This window comes from Calidris pugnax, unplaced genomic scaffold (genome assembly GCF_001431845.1).
Source record: "Calidris pugnax isolate Ruff unplaced genomic scaffold, ASM143184v1 scaffold134, whole genome shotgun sequence".
In the NCBI taxonomy this organism is placed as follows: Eukaryota; Metazoa; Chordata; class Aves; order Charadriiformes; family Scolopacidae; genus Calidris; species Calidris pugnax.
In genome coordinates this window covers 1,776,819-1,794,787 of record NW_015090873.1, presented here as the reverse complement: position 1 = coordinate 1,794,787, position 17,969 = coordinate 1,776,819, and the positions used below count along the sequence as shown (strand labels likewise).

The window sequence follows — 17,969 nt, the reverse complement described above, 5'->3', positions numbered from 1 at the left end:
CAACAACAAACCTTTCATCTTACAGGTCATTTAGAGACAGGTCATTTTAACAGAAAACAGAGCTCAGTTTTGAATCGAAACTTTTTTTTCTTTTGTCTTTTTACCCAGAAAACTGTGAGCAGGTTTATCCTCAACCACTCGGATCCGCCGGGCACCTGCAGGGATCACAGCTGCTTCGATGTAACCTATGGCAACAAAAGAGCAGATGGATGAGAGCACGCCCCAGCCAGCCAGAGGCATCCATCATTCAGTGTCTCACCCTGAAAAATCAACTCCTGCCAGGTTGGGGAACGGGTGGGAAACACTTCAAATGAGATCCCTGAGTTGGCAGCCAAGTTTCACTGCTGTGACATGCATGGTGATGACTAACATTTCAGCCTGAGAAGAGGGAGAGAAATGCACGTGCGCTGCTTAATTGTGACTTAAGGTTTGTGCTTGGGCCTAATTAGATTTTCTTCCTCGGAATCACCCTGGCTCTCCCGTGGTCCTGACAAGGATGCACGAGGAGTGTTCCTGAGCTGACGCAAAGGGTCACTGGCAGAAGCAACACTGCACATGGCAAAACAGACTTCTGTGATTTGAAATGAAGCTTCCCATAGATGCTCCTGCTTTCCCCTTCAAAAATAACCCTGCTCAAGGCTGGGGTACGTATCAGAAAGGACTCACTTCCACAAACCATTTTGATGATGCTAGAACTAAACAAAGGGAATTAGCGGGACACTGGGGGGAAAAAAATTGTTTTCACTTACACTTTAGCTTTATACAAAAAATCTGGAGGATATAGTGGTAACAGCCTCCTTGTATCAGGCTGCTAAACAGAATTCCACAGCTCAGATTTAATGCAACGACAGAGCTGAAAGTTTCTCAAAGACTGACCACCAGTCACCCCTAAACACTGCCCACAGCCACACAGGCCAAATTAGACCATCTGAGCATCTGACATGGCAGGGACGTTTTTACAGTGCCCCATCATATTTTTATAGAATTCTCTTGTTTTTTAATCTTTCTGAAACTCTCTCCTTCTTTTTATGTTTCCTTCAACAATCAGAAATATGACACAATTATACCATTTCTGACTAACAGAATAATGGAATAATTAGGAGGTACAAGGAAACAGCCTATTTTCCCACACCACAGAGCCATGTGGAGTTACGGGGTGGAATTGGTGCCTTTAAACTATAAAGCTGAGGAACATTAAGGCCCATTTCAGAGGTCTGGGAGCCAGGCAGAGTTTTTCCACTGACTTCATTGGAATCTGAATCAGGCCCCTGTAAATGACACTAATCTCATCACGACCATGATTTGATTCCTTCTAATTGGCCACCCAGTTTACTTTGCAGTATATGACTTGGCACCTCTGTTGGCTGATTGCTCTCCCCTTTCTTTTAGATGTTAAGTAGCTTATCCTGTGTGTTCCCTCATCCTCTTTTTTTTGCTTTAAAGGGCTGTGTGAAGCTGTTCTGTGTCAGACCTGCCTTTAGGGAAATTTTGGGCCATGTAGAGCACTGGGTTGGAGAAGTGCTGCCATGAGGAGCAGTGACTCCTCTAGCATTCAGCAATGTTCAGCTCAGTTCTTTTTGCACTTGTTCCTCCTTATCTAATTGTCCTTTACTCAGGATATCTCAGAAACACTCAGTCATTCCTTGCATGAAAACAAGAAAGAGGGACAGCAGAGCATCAAAGCTGGTCTGTGTAGAGCAGCCAGAGCAGTGGCTCTCCCACCTGCTATTACAGAGTGGGTTTCTCTGGGAAAAATCATTACTTCCAGGGTCAATTTTTTTAAGGCAATACTGAAATCTGTTATGAAATCAAAGCAAACAGATGTTGGATTTTATTCTAGACACTGCCAGGAGTTGGTTTTTCCTCAGCTGAGATACCAAATTACAGTCAAAACAGAGTGTTTCAGAAATCAAACATCCTCACTGCACCCCATGCATCTGCACGTAAACCCAACCGACAATTACCGCCAGACGTGAGCACACAGCAAAGGTGTGATTAATGACAACCCGTCACGGGGAAACAGGCCTATGACACACCTGAACACCCCTGTTAGGAAGCCAGTTTGGAACATGCCCAAGCTTCAGGTAATTTAGTGTACCTACTGGGGGACTATTTACTTATTTATTCTTTTTTAAATCACATGCCAGATACAAATGCCCAGAGTTAAATCATACTGGGGTGGGATACAAAGTTACCCTGAATTTAGTGAAAAGCCAGTCACTAACTTCAGGGAACTCTGGTCCTGTCCCCTGACCCAGCAGCAGCCAGGAGTGTGTCACACTGCTTCAGAGGTGAGCGAGCTGTGGAGCCCTGCTTGAGGTTCAGCTAGTGCCATAAATACGCTCTCATTTCATCACTGTGCCATGAGAGAAACACCACGTGGAAAAGTTGACTTTTATGTTACTTTTTACAATAGTAAATAGTGGAGTGTAAGCTATTAATAGCGTATTAGTTCTGGAGACTGTTTAGTTTGGTCTTATACCAGATTTTTTCTCCTCATGTAATTTCTAATCCTGATTGATGACTTTGGGGGGTTGTATTCACAGCTCCTGAATAAGAAGAAACATACTGCGCTACCTCACTGAGATCATGTGGCACAAACCTGACTCCTGACCTTCAATCTTCGGCCAGTGAACTGTGAATCACTTTGCAGCTGTATCTGACCTGTCCTTTCAGAGATGATGCAGAATTCTTGGGCATGTCCCACCTGGAGTGTCTTGACACTCTCATTCATTATTTCCAGCAATATAGTGTGAGTTAGTGGTCAAATCCTATTGCAAACATACTATGTAACACCCATGCAAATTTCCCACTGATAAAAACTACCACCACTCCAGTCTGGTCCTTAGAGCTAATGTGAGGCTTCTGGTCACAGAATATTCCTGATCTTGGAGATAACTGCACCAGAAAACACCTCCATTGTTTTCCAGGCACATTTTATTAAGCAAACTGTAACTGCAGATTGCCAGAAAGATTATCAAGTGTCAGCTAGTAAGACCAAAAAGAGTCTCAGAGTTGGCCCTGAGTCAAGGAGTCTCAAAGATCTGTTAGGTCTTAGGATAATTGTCTGCAATGCAGGGGTTTGCAAGGTTGGGCTTAAAGTTCTGCTTAAAATGAGGAACTGGTTAAAGACTGATGAGATTTGGCAACTATCAGGCAGTATTTCTAGTAATTTCACCCATAAATCAGCCTGTTAAGATGAAGCTTTGAAAGTACAACAGGAGAACTTCATTATTTGATAATTTATAGTGCTGTATGTAGTATACTCCACCTTGGGAACAGTTACTTTGGCACGCACCAATCTTTCTGGATAATCTGCATTACATCAGTGTCTCAGGAATGTAAGACCGTGATTGAAGCAAATCCTAGATACAAATTATATGGCGTAACTCGTATTAGGAGAGACACCAGAACAAAGAGGTGGCTTTGTCATCAAGGAGATTAATATGTGAACAGTGGCTACTGTATCTTCATTTAAATGCTGGAGAGATTTGCAAGAGGAAAGCAGCTCACACAAGAAAATCCATTGTTAGCCATTGTTATTATTCCCAGAAAGAACAGAAAGTTTAGTGTGAACTTCAGAACGCCACTGGTCTACTACAAAACTGTTTTCCTGGTTCACATTGCAATGACAGATGGACTCTGAGGTAAAGGGAAAATTATCCCATGGCTGAAAGTACTGATCTGTGGGCACTGTACCTGCATGTCTTATCCCTGTACACACCTGCAACTTAGGTGTGACAAAGTCAACAGTGCTCATCGCATTATCAAATTTCCCCAAAGTGATGTGAACAAAGAGGCTGGGGTAGGAGCCATGGAAATCTGACTGCCCTGCCTACCTGCTGGTCAGGGCCAGCACAGCTTCCTTAGTATTTTAGGGATAAGTACCAGCTGGGCATCTGTTTCCATGACCCTTCCCACCTTGCACCTTGTGCTGAGTGCTTGTTGTCACAGTGGAGTGGAAATGTCCAGCGGTAACTACGTGTCCTTTTTCTGAATGGCTGTGATGATTCTCACTTGCTATTGCTTGAGAGTAATTCCTCCATCAGCACCTGTCCACTTCCAGCCATGGGATAGCTCATTTGGAAGAAAATCATTTCACTGGGGAGCCATGGATAGATTTCAAAGCCTCCTACTATTGCTGTGAAGTTGGTTTCTGGGACTTGTAACTTGCGTGTTCTGCTTAAACCCTTGTAAGACACCCCAGAGTTGGCCCTAGGGCTCGATTTTCTCATCATTTAGATGTACACCCTATCAACAAAAAAAAGCATTTCTTGTGTTGGCTAAAGATGCTCCTAGCAAGCACTACAGGTCAAATACCCTTTTCTTTCTTTTAAATATGTGCTGGACAAGTAACGTACACAATAAAAAGCCTGTTTTTTCACCATCTTAAAAAGAAAAATCCCTAGTAAAGATACACTCTTCATTTGCCAAAATGATGGTTACAACAACTGGTATATCTTGTCTTATTACGTTCTGCCATTAAAAAAAAAATCCAAGTATCTGTGGTCCTTGATATGGAAATCTTGATATGACAGAGAAAAATCAAGTGAGACAAGTGTAGATCTCGTTCTCAGTCCAGGTCTCTGACCATTACAGGCACAGCTTTGGAGTCTGGACAGGAGCAAGTGATAAAACAGCAACCCAACAGGTACGAGCCAAAGAGCTGTCCTTTATTTCTAGGCTCCCTGTACAGTGGCAGGGAGACAGAGAGGGACTTCAGAACAAGTCTGTGTTTGTTTTTGAAAAACTATTTTGTAGAAATAGGTACAGGGCATGCTGCCAGTCAAAAGTAAACCTCAGTCTAAACAGTGCATTCAGTTGGCCTGCTGAAGACAGCCAGCTGCACACAAGTGTATGTGACGTTTAGCATCACAAATAAAGGCTTTTGACCTCCTCCTCCAAAAAAGTAATGGAATCCATTTATTGCTGGATCACACGTGGCAAGATCTGAACTGCTGGACCTCCTATGAGGCACTCTGAATATTCCACCATCATGCCCCACCATGGTGGCAGAATCTCATCTGTGACATTAAGGTTGGAACAAAAAAGAAATAGGCCTGGTTCTTTTTACTTGATTAATGAAATTTGGCTTTCTTTCATGCAGATAGATTTTCTAAAAGGAAAGGATCTGTACTTGATATCTTTGACAAACCAAGCTAAACAGTAAAAGGACTTGAAGTTTATCCATGGCTTTTGATACCAATCTCCCCATCTAATCCAACCAAAAGAAGACAAAGAACCAACACCAAAGGATGTCACCAACACCCACTGACACTGCAAACAGCATTCAAGTATCTTACACGAGAAACACTTGGGAACAGCCTTTGCCTTTGCCATCACACATGTGGAAACCTTCTTACAATGACTATTGGTTACTAAGAAACAGAAAGGAGTTGGCATGGATTTAGTTCAGTTAATAGGGCTTGACAACGTAATTCGCAATCACAGGACATTTAGGGACCAATCCTGCAGTCAGTGGAGTCCCACGTGCAGAGCAGTTGAGGATCTGGCCCAAAAGTCACAGCTGCAATTCCCAAAATAGATACCAATCCAAAACAATCAATGTCTTGATATTTGAAGTCTATTCTCTTCTGAAATAATAAATCAACATACTTGACTCAGTGCGTTGGCCTTGACTTTGATTGCAGCAAGTTCGTGGGGATTTGCCACCGACCTGTGCAATCACTTACATTTCCAAACCCTGAATCTGGTACCAAAGTCATGTTGTGTATTCTCCTTCACCCCAGCTTTTCTCAGATTTTGGTACATATTTGCTTATACGTCAATTTAAAGAAAAAAGGCCAATTATTTTCTTGAGTAACCTCATATTCACTCAAACCCAACCCTGGGGCTTTGCCTGCTGCATAAGATTCTGTAAGTTAACCTGAGGACCTGATTCTGCAAACCAGCAATATATGAATAGATATTGATCGGAGTAACTCACAATGCAGAAAATATTTGCAGAACTGGGGCTGAGAATCAACAAGTCTGTTTCAGTGTCTAACATAAAAGAAATCTAAAAGCAGGAGAACATGAAGACCATGAATATTCTCCCCATTTTAGTCAGCTAGGAAGCTCAGTAAAAAAGCGAAGATGCTCTTCCACCTAGAAGATTGTTTGTTGTATCGCAGATGTCACTTTTTAAAGCTATTCCTACATAAAATCCAATTCCCTTTAAAGTTAATAAATCAAAACATCTAATAAACATTTATGAGATTATAACTGTATAAATAATTATCTTATAGATTAAGTGAGATCAGTAAAGATGGAAACATTGCATTAACAAAGGACTTTTTTGACAGGTTTGTGCTTGTGAGATGATCAGCAAAGAAAAAGGATCCATAAATGCTTGAACACTAACTGTGATTCAGCCGTTTCTTCTTAAGAGGTTACAGGGCGCTGGGGGTGAAAACCTCCTGTAGTCTCCTGGCAGCCAAACAACCAGTTAAGGCTGAAACTGTTCTGTTCCTACAGCCTTGTAAAGTTACCACCCTCAAGCAGCCTGTCTAGTTGGAAACGGGTGCAACCTCCTGGCAGTGACCCAGAAATTTCTTATTTATCTGCACAAGATGTTCTGTGGTCTCAATGGAAAAGATAAAAGATAGTCACTCTTCAGGAGCAATTAAGAAGTTCGTGAACAGCTATAAAATCCACCACAGAAATGAGAATAGTTTTTTTCAATGGAAATGAGAAACTTTTCCCACCATTTGCATCAAAAGCAAATGCCTTGACATAAGTGGGTGGAAAATAACTGGGACAAAAGAGTCAAAGGCAAGAATGCAGGAAATCATTTAAGAGGTTGGCCTCGCGATGCAATGGCACAAACGTGCTCCAGAAAGATGTGGTTGTGGAAATCCCACCTGCATCTGAGAGGAGGTGACAGATCACGGCTGGCTCCACAGATAAGGAGGAGGAAGGTGAAGAGGAATTGGTCAATGAACAAAATCAGAGCCTCAGACTTCAGTGCTGAGACCTTGGTTCAAGAAAGTTGCTGAGCGCTGGTGCTGTTTTAGTAACTAAATAGAATTGAAGCGTTTGCTTAAAGGGAATCTTTATGTGCTTTGCTGAACTCTGTCCTGGAGTAGCACATGTTGAATATATTTTTCCATACAGAAATGGCAATTCTGTATTCACTGAATGTGAAATAATTTTTTTCTGGACAATTAATTCCTCTTGGAGGAAGTGCTGAATCTGGCTTTCTCTCCCTTTGCCTGATTAGGATGTGTGATAACAGGTTTCTCAGAAGTGCAATACAGAAACTCTGGAACAAAGACTAATTCAAACACCAAGCTGTATATACATTAATGTTTAACAAGACAGGGGAAAGTCTTAACTCTGACCGGAAGCTCTTGTATCCTATACTGGATATTATTGCTGGCAAAGAATCAGTAAAAATATTCAGAGGGGAGTGCTCTTTCATTTAGCTGAAATATCCTGATTATAACATGAATCATGTGCAACATGCATCATTCTGAGCTCTCAAGAGTTCAAAGATGGTGCTGAAATAAGACTTCCCTCTCACTGGAAAAGATACCGTGATTTTGTCTCTTATTTAAAATCAACAGCACCGGTAGCGTTCAAAATGAGAAACAACTTCATTTTGAATTTCAGACAGAGGCAATGGCTGGTATCTGGGCAGCTGAATAAGAAGCAGACAGAATATCACATTTGAATTGAGTTGGGTTTTGTTTCGTGCTTCTTACGTGTTTACTAGAGCAGATGAGTCCAATGCTATCCAAGAAGAGCTATTGCTGCCACTCTTTAACTCTCCTCAAGCAGTTAAGAGAACCTTCACTCCACTAAAATGCTGCTGAGGGTTACTCACCCATCCCCTTGGTGTGGTTGAAGTCGCCTTTCACCACTTTACAGGTTTTGCCATCACCACTGCAGATTCCACAGCGATCCTCTTTGGCAGCTGAGCCAATGATTCCATCGCAGCCAATTTTCTAATGACAACAACCAGAGGTCCCCATTATTTTGTTTGCAAGGTTAAAGTATCTCTAAACATTGAAGTCAAGACTAAGATAGACATCTGACTGAAAACCTGAATGGGAAGAGAACACTGTGAATTGGGGGAGCGCTCCCTCAGAAACCCCCTTCTCTAACACTAAGAGCATGAACTTTGATTCAGAAGATTTAACTGAAGAGAATTTCACAAACACTTGTTATGCCAGATATCATCACAGATTTCATACTAACCCACTCTAACTTCCTTCAAACACAACAGATTAAAACAAGGTTTCACGTTTGCATAGCAATGTAGCATGTTTGCCTGCTGCTCCATGAACAAGCTCTGCTTCAGACTGGGATCTTAATGGGGAGTGTAACATTCAGTTCTGATTACACTTTTGCAATACCTGAAAAAAGACCTCATTAATCAAATGGCTCAAGAAAGCTTAAATGCAAAAGTACTTAATGGAAGCAGGTTAGGTTCATATTTGGCCAATCTGTACCATATGATTGTTTACACAATTATGAAATTTCCCAGATATTAAGCTTAGACATTCTATTGTAAGAAAAAACAAAACAAAACAAAAAAACCGAAACCAAACCAAACAAAAAAAACCAACCCCTGTAACAATTTCACCTAAGGCTTCATTTTAAATGGTATTTTCACAATTTTCTACATCTTCCTAAACTTTTTCCAGTAAAAATCTGCAGCTTTGGTTCTGCAGACAGGTATTACTAGAACAGTCAAAGTATTCTCCCTGTAGCTATAGAGACTGCCGTGGTAATGGTCCTTATCTCCAGGTTATGATGGTGACCATCGTTGCACTTTGGTAGAACTTGAGGTCGATGTGACTTATTGTCATTAGTCTATGTAAATTGTTTTCTGTCCATGTAAGACCCTCAAAATAAACAGCAATTCATTCTTAAAACATAAATTTCTACTGAAACAAGAGTTGTCATTACCAAAGTTATTAGCAGAGATTCTACTATTAAAAATAAATTGAAGATTTATTCTCTGTAGATAAACAACTTCTTGGCAAAGGAGTTAGCAGGACTGTCACTAATAATACTTAGTTGAATGAGGCTGTTGGGTCTCTCCCTTCCTTGCCTTCTTCTAATAAAGCCAGAGGAAAGTTGGAGAGATATCTTAGGGAACAATCAAAACAACAAACATTTTGAAAAACAGGGTAAGCAGGGAAATATTAAGAGAACCCGGGCTGTTTATCTGAGACTGTCTGCGTGTAAGCAAAATAATTTGGACCTGAACTCAAACTTTCCCCTTGTTTCAGAAGACACTGGCCACTGCCTATGTCCAGATGTATTACAGGGATCAAAGATTGCCAGCATTCAGACGTGTTCTGATGCAGGCTTTGTCTGGGTAAATCATTAGGGACAGACACATGCTAAGAAAGGGTGATCATATATAACACACATATACATAACATAACATAACAACACATATAAGGGCAAAGCTGCTCATTAAGTAGAACAGCATGTAAGTTGGTGGATGAGAATTACAGGAAAAAAACCTTTCTAAATGGGAGTTAAAGGAAGGTACGAAGAAGACCATGGAGTTTCTGGCAGTTAAAATTCTCAAGTCTAAACTTCACACCCAGGTCCAAGAAATAATAATGGGATATCGAACGTGATTCTGCCCCCAAAACAGAAGGATGTCCCAGCAGTTCTCCTTCCAGGAAAATAAGTATGATTTATTAATGGGGTTGCTGAAAGGCAGCTGGAAATATATGCCTGCCTGCCACCCTGCTGAGATACTGGAAAGGCTGCATTTAATTTAAGATTCTAGTGCTATCTTTTATTGTGCTGCATTGTTATTAGCACTATGTGAGCGCACAAATGAATAAAGGGAATATAATGAGTGCTGAACCACACTTATTCCCAGTGCTACACGAGGAGTCTGTAGGACTATAATGGAGGCAGGCAAAGAATGGGGAGTTAGCAATCACATGCTTTACATTTACGCTATAGTTCCTCAGATAATGTAAACCACTGCAAGCCAGCAAAGCCGCTGAAAGAATCGTCCCCCCCTTTTCTGACACTGAGGGTCAAGACAAGCCGTTTCCTCCCACATTTACCAGGTCATTGACACACTTTTACTTGAAAGACCCTTTCCAAAGGCATGGAAAGAACACACACTGAATCCACAAATATACCTCCCAAAAGCTTTGATGTTTTTTACCTTTTATCTTCACCCTAATTCCCTGTGAGTGGAGGAACTGGGAACGGCCCTTGCAGCCTTCCCTTCAATGGCACCATCTCTCCCATCCACAGGGCAGACCTTCCCTTCAGTCCAGGGCTTGAGAATTAAAGCCCCCATCAGCTGTGGGCCAGGAAATGGCCTCTTACAAAGGAAAATCTTTAAGAGAATAAACCAGTTTTCTTTCTTGGCTTTAAGACGAAAATTGGTGTGTTCTTGCCACTTTATGGGGAAAAAATACCTTGGAAGCACCGTACTCTCGTCTACATAAACATCAGAGCCCGCTACCCCCTGCCAAAGTCTTCCAATCATTTCTGAAGTAAAAGTATATTTAATAACAGTACATAATCAAACAGCTTTTGTTAAGATCTGACAATTGATTCCAAAAGCTGCAAAGTCATTTAGAAACACATTACAGTGATCACCTCGGTTGCTCAGATCCTTTGAAAACTTCCCAAAGGGAAGGGAGTGAGGATTGGAAGGACAAGGAAACAAAAGACAGTGAGCATCACCCTTCCTAGGAGGAAAGCATCTGCCAGCCATCCTGTACTGTTAATTGAGAAATATGTCCAGCTTTCTCCAAGGTGAGAAAGTCTCCAAGATTCCAGCTCTGGGTGTCAGAGGCTTAAGCCTGAGCCCTACCAGACCAGAGGGGAGAGTCTGTACATCATCTATTCTCAGAGACATCGTGCTTTAGGCTCTACGTGTTACACCATCAACTGTTAAAGTAGAGCTGTCCTCAACCTCCAGAAAGCTTTCCAAAAAAGTGAGGGCTTAATTAATTGTATGCAAAGGGAAAACCCCAAGTTTCACTGCTCAAAAGTCAAGCTTTCATAGTGCAGAAACAAACCTGTAAAACCAAATAGTTTGATCTTTGCCATCTCTAACTTTTGTGCTGCTTCCTGTACAGTCCAGCACACCAACCAGGGTAAGATGATTTTTTTTAATTAAGAAGCAGAAAGGGGCAGCTTTACATTCTGAGTAAAGACAGATCTTGCAAATAACATCCTGTTTGTTTTCTGACCCAAGAGTTATCCCACAGGTGAGCAGGAGTCCATGGACCATTCCACCCAGCAATAGCCGGATACTTTCAGTTCCATCAGTCTTGAATGGTCTGGTGAGAAGGGAAGCAGTTGTGTATTTTTACCAAGATATTCCATTAAGGAGTGAGCAGGGCACTTGGAGCTCATCTGTCTTCAGAAGGAAGAATAAAAAGTAAAAAGCCAGCCTGGTGTTCCCACCACCCTGTTAAGCAGTCTGTGGGGGTATTTGCCACCATCAGCCCTGTTTTTGGACTCTTGGAGCTTCCCTGTACCATCCAACATGGACTTGGACAGTGATATCCATAACTTTGGCAAAGGGAGTGATGTTAACACCACCCAGGAGTTCCACCTCCTGCCCGTACTAGCTGTTGAAAGCCTGCAGTGCTGCATCACTGCTATGAACAGCAGCAATTGGACAAAGAGGAAGTGGATTTTAACCAAAGCCAGTCCCTCGCCCATATTAAAACATGGGAGTGCTGGCAAGAAACTTCTAGATAGTCTTTTGGGACTTCAAGTCCTCAGCATGGACAGTCACAATTATATCCACAGGTTTCTTAATGATCTTCAGTGCAGGCAGTCTCCTACCCTGATACCATGTTTTGGAACTACCCATTAGGCTTTAAATTGGCAGGTAACTGCAGGTTTTTCTGAGCCAAAGGCCTGAAATTCATTCTCTCTGAGCTGCTATCTCAGTTCACCCTTCTTTCTCTCCCTCCCCCTTCTTCTCATTTTTATAATTAAACATCTGAAAATACTGCTTGTTGGGTGGTATTTCCAGCTTCAGTCACTGCTGGCTCCAGCATAGGAAAACTCCTCTTCCCTTCTGAATACACATCATTTGAATTCTTCTGTGTGAACTATTTTCTGTACTGCTGGGATATTTTTTAATGATATTTTTATTTGTATTTTCAATGGCTGTGCAAGAGTTCAATTGATACAGTCTGTGTGAGTATGTTTTGCTACATAAACACAATTATTTTTGTTATATACACCCACCCTGTGCAAAAAATGACATTGTAGGCTCACAAAACTGTAATGCTTCCCATATGCTGAACTAACTAGCTGTCTCAATGGATTAAATATAAATATTGATGCAACGTGTGCCATTTTACAAATTAATCATGTACAGAGCATGCTGGTTATGACAGATTCATCTACACTGCCAATTTTTTGTCCATAATATCCAGTGTCCATTGATACCTCCAGGGATGGACCACATGAAACAGGAATGTACATATGTGAGCAACTGACATTCAGATCTGAGGGTAAGACAATTCTTATTTCTCTGTTTTAAACATGACAGCCCTTATGGAGGATTCTGGGTGACTGTCAGGATTTGTACACGAGGGTGAGCCTAGATCCTTAATCAAGTGGTTAATCTGTAAGTTACTTCTATTTCTCTTCCACAACAAATTTTGTGTGACAGATTGAAGTCCATGTAGGATTTAGATCAGCAAATATCATGTCATTTCCCAAGCCATCAGATTTTATTTGAATCAGAGCAGCTCTGCTCAAACAGGAGATATACACAGCCGATTCTAAATTAGCGTTATCTTATCTGCATTAGGTATGCAATAACACTTGCCCATTGTCTTTGTGTTTAGATCCTTTAGCAGTTCATGGGGATGCTATATACAAATATTTTTGATAACCACTTCTTTTCAGGTAGAGCTTGAAGGTTATGTGTCGCCACCCCTGTGTTCTGGCAGCAGAGCAGGCTGTATGAGCAAACTTGCAAATAATACAAAGCCTTTTCTCACCCCAGTAAGTCCTTTGCCTCTGTTTTTTGGTTGCTTTCTGTAGCTATCCCTTTCTGACCCTTCCAAACCAGCTTCATCTAAAATGACATCCCTGACCTGATTCCACCCTGCCTCTGCCCTGGTTTGTACAAATGCCAACAGGCTGCAGATACCAGAGGATTTTATATCAAGAGCCCTTCATCAAAAGAGGCATCTGTCATGTCAGTTCTGGATGTGAAAATAATATATATTTATCAGTATATGATGTATCTGTAGCTTCCCTTCCGGTCAACTCTTGGCTGCCCAAGCCACAAGCGAAATCTACAAGCCTCCAAGGCAGACACCATGAATTGTCTATTATATGTTCTCCATAAAAGAAAAATAGGGGGAAACGGCATGATTTTTTTTTCATATCCCACTGTAAAGTACACTAAAAGGTAGCAAGATATCAACAGAGTCTTGTGTTTTGTTGCTATGCCTTACTCATCAAAAGCCCTGATACTCTTTTTAGGCCTCAGATTACGTTGCTACAGACCCAGAAATTGAAAAAATGGTAGCTATACAACAGGTTTTTGTAGTTCAAACAATCCTTCTGGATTTTGTGCATATATACTATATAATTTATCAAACTACAGTGCTAAGCCAAGTTGTTGTATGGAGACAAGCTACCCAGTCTGGAACATCTTGTACCACGGTTTGTAATGCAGGAATATGAATAATACATGGAAAATACTCAAGTGAGGAGGCAAAGCCAGAACTGAACGCATCAATCAAATACAAAAAGTGGGTACTGAGTACATAGAAAACTGTTTGCCAACAATAGGTCCAGTAGACAACTGCAATTTATCCTCTGCCACTTGTGGCCCCCTCCTGACACTCTGCCTATCCAATTTGCCAAAACTATTTTGGAAATTGTGTCCATTTTCAAATTTGTGCTCCACTTTCATACTGTATGACAATCGCTTTTGGAAGAAGGTTGTTTTAATAATATTTTTGTTCTGCCAGGACAGCCTAACGTGTGGCTTGTCATCATTGAATGTACTGTGGACTCATCAGCAGGTTAAAAGTAGCTGTGACATGACAAAACTTTCATGAGAAAACTGTAGATAGATAGAGTCAAAACATCTTCACCTCTTAAATTGTTAAATCACAGCAAAGACTGCCCTTGATGTCTAGCTCGGTTCCGCTGTACAGGAGGCCTCTCTTTTCAAAGAGACCTTAGATTACATGCTGAAGTACAATCTGTAGTCCCCACTGGAAAGTTGTCATGCTATCATGCGTCCCAGACTAATCCTCCTTTGAGAAAAGCCAGCACAAAGTCATGTGCGTCACAACAGTCAGCTGAGCAGCTTGTCTTCTCCCCACACCACTGCTGTGTGACATCTGACACCTTCTTTAGCTCTACTTCTGCCAGCAGATTTCTATTAACATCAGCAGCACAGACTGAAGAACTGTAAGAGGTTAGAAAGTGCACTGCTTCCATGAGCGTTGACTCATGAAACTTACACCAAAAAGTCTCGAGGAAGAACAAAGCCCTCAGGGAATCCTCTCTCTGAAAGCCACTTGTCACTTGACAAGAAATATGAGAAGATAAAAGCAACCTGAGCTGCAGGTTGCACATCTTCACCGTGACCGCCATGTCCATGCTAGAGAAAGCAAACTGTGGAAGCAGGCAAGAGAAAGAGGCTGCACAGCCCAGATGAGCACTCACCCTCCTCTTCCTCAGTGCATCAGACTGCTCTTGTTCTCCAGCCTGCTACAGAATTTCTGTCTCTGAAAATGTCCTTGCTAGAAGACTATGTGAATTTCAAGAAGAAAAGATCAAAGACCTACACACACAGTGAATAAGGCATCTAGTTTGCTCAGAAGATGGTAAGGATAAGCACATTTGTTATTACTCCACAATGTTTCTTCTAAAGGCATAACTTTATAACACCCTGTTCCATATTTGACACCAACTAATGAAGCTGTTATGTAGCTTTTATTTTGTCCTCATTCTGGCAAACTTCTATCACTATCAAGAATGAAATGTTCAACCTCAAAAACAACTCTAATAAACAAGGGCAGGACAAAATTGAATTAAGACCTTATGATTACTCTCAAAGACAAGAAGTAAGATTATTGAAAGTTTTATTTAGCATAAACCCCCTAAGCTAAATTTAGGGCTGACTTTGCCCTCTGGTACTTCTGTGCATGACCAAAGTTTTAACCAAATTTACTCATGCCAGGTGCTTTCAGGTGTAAGTGATAAATACAGGGATGCCACTGCTTATGGTGATTTTGTTTCAAGGATAGTGAGGCTGACATCAAAAGGCTTCACACACACTGGTTAGATTGGAGCTCAGCTCATGGCTTTAAAAAATGAAATAATAAGTTCAGAAAGTACAACTGAAGAAAGACTCTTCCCCTCAGTGCTCAAATGCAGTTAGGGTATTTTGAGGCTTCAAAGAATCTGTTCCTGCTTATCTTCTCAAAACCCCCCTCTCCTTGCAAGAACAGTTTTTTTTTTTTCTTTGTCACGTTCATCTACGTTCATTCATCATGCAACAAGGATGCATGTTTCATTTAGGAGCATCTACTGCCGAAGGGAACAGAGCTATTACATTTCCTGGACTAGATGTTCACAGGCAACGGTTACTGCTAATTTGTCTGTTACACTGTCAATGTGTCATTCCTGCATTTGAGAGCCTTCAACTAGAAGGATTACACAAGAAAATAAATAACAGTAATACCACCCTTTGATTTCAGCACTTATTCTTTTCTCCAGGCCCCCTGCAATGCTTGTTGCCAGGCTTTGTCTACACTGGGTAAAGAAATGAGTAGAAGGGTAATTAAATGAATATGCTGATTAAATTGGTTTAATAGGCAGCCATTTAGACAAGTATCTGTGGCAAATGGGGTACACAGTCACATATGGCAATTCTCAGCGCTAAACTGCATATAAGGCAGAAGAGTGTTATAAATGAGTTCACGAGGCTTTCAAATCTGCTCGGCTTGAATTGATCATTTTGCATTTTCTCTCAGCCAGATGCAAATGGACTGAATGTTCTGCAGCTGTCATCACCTCTCTGCACAGTTAAAGGCACTTGCCCCCGACTTAGAGCACAATTTGCTTTTCATGATGTACCTCCAAAGCTCTGTGCTCATAAAGGTTTTCATTTGGAGGGGAGCTGGCTACTGCTCCTCACTGGAAGAAGAAATCATACATTGCCATAATGTCTGATTTACCATTTGTGGCTGATCTGAATGTTTGGAGCAGTAAAGCCGGCTGGCCCAGAGTAATGGTCAATGGCACACAGATGGAGGTGCACAGCTGGCCTAACTATAAAAGGTTATTAATAGATTTTTTAGTTTTTTCAGATACAGCTGAAAACAGGGGAAAATTAAGTAACTTGGGATGCACCACGAACCTGACTCTATGCAAAGGACATTGTATTAAAGAGCATATAAAGAATCAAACCCTTGCTGGTTCCCCAGCAACTTGCTGTTCAGATTCTTCATTTGAACAAATTAGAAGGACTGAATTAAACTTGCCTCTTCAGCAGCATTTGGCAGGGAACAGTGGGAGCTGTCTCCTGCAGCAGTGCAAAATTCAATCCAGGCAAAGATTTTTCACTTATCTCGTCGCATTGCTACTAGTAAATCTGCTTTATGCCCCCAAAGGCTCTCTTATACCCAGGTGAATATTGTGTTCATCTGTCTCCCTGCCTGGAAGGCTCAAAACAATCAAAATTGGTAGCTCTTAATCACTGTTCACACTAATCAGAAATAATGCCAAATTTCATGCGCCTTGTGCCCCCAGGACAAACCAGCATATCTCCAGTGAAGTTAGTGGATGTAAAGGGTGATGCTAGAAAGCTGTTCTGGTGGATACAACAGGCTGGTTAATCCTGAGAAGAGGCACTCCTGGCATAGGATACAAATCTAGATGAGGATAAACTTAGAGGAAGAACAGCCAGGAAGAATCCAGCGCTGGCAAGGTTGCAGTAGCCAACTCAACTGTCTTTCCCATCACTAACGTGTGTGCAGCAAACTTCGAGCACACGCTACTTGATTAGGAGAAAACCCACTATGCCTTTGCCCTGTCGTACTGTCCATGACAAATGACTCCATTCCAACTGCTTGATTCCAACTTGCTCCAACATTGCTAGAAGCAGCCATTCCAAATGACTTCCTGTAATTTATGATCTTTAAATAAACATTCTCTTCTCTCCTTTCCCTTGTCCAAACCTTAAATCTCCAGTTAGTATGGGTCTATACAACTCCACTAAACTTTCAAGGAATCTGAAATATCAGCTCTGACAGAGGCCCTCCCTAAGCATTCAACAAGCTGCTTTATGAACTGTTTCATGGCCCACCAAACCATTACAAAGATCACCCACACCTAATTTTGGTTCTATATGTAATTTGGCTAGAGAGAAACAATCATCATTGCAGTGGTTATAGGCCACCACACCTTCACTCCAGGAAAAGGGAATCATATCCGAAGACTCTTGAACAGAGTCCTCTTCATTTCCATTCTTGACTTGTCTGACCAGAGACAGAAGGAAACAAACACGTTCAGGGTTTGGCCAGTCCAGTCAGGGACAACCAAGGGGACACTGATTGTCCCCTTGCAGGACAGCAGAAGGAAGCCTACCCTACCCTACATTCTCTTTGGTTTGCTCTTTACGTGACCCAAGCAAGACAATGCAGATGAGAGACAAAAGAAAACTGCCCTGGGCTGTGCTCTGGGCTGCAGGATCTGCTCCTTTAAACCTGGACTTTCTATTGCATGGAGCTTTAAAACCTAGTTTGTGGGAAGAAGGGAACCTTTCTCTTACTCCAAGGGAAAAACAAAACAGTTTTGATGTGCTCCTACACTAATTCACCTTGGCATTATCTAGTAACACAGTTAATAAAAATCACACAGGGGAAGCTACGGGCTCATACAGTTGCAGGAGCCAAGGAGCAACTGGTATTAAAAAGCATCCTCAATATTCTTAGACAAGAATCAGGTGGAACTGAAAAGCATCGTGA

General features: G+C 41.5%; 1 protein-coding gene across 1 annotated transcript in view; it reads right to left on the bottom strand.

The window, feature by feature from the left end:
• Window positions 1-17,969, bottom strand: part of ADAMTS17 (ADAM metallopeptidase with thrombospondin type 1 motif 17) — a 190,859-nt gene that overhangs the window by 52,449 nt on the left and 120,441 nt on the right. Inside the window, exons 15-17 of the mRNA XM_014946094.1 lie at window positions 7,829-7,949; window positions 5,304-5,378; window positions 105-185 (exon numbers count right to left, since the gene is read on the bottom strand). Coding sequence (XP_014801580.1) covers window positions 105-185; window positions 5,304-5,378; window positions 7,829-7,949 — 277 coding nt within the window. The remainder of the gene's footprint in view (window positions 1-104; window positions 186-5,303; window positions 5,379-7,828; window positions 7,950-17,969) is intronic.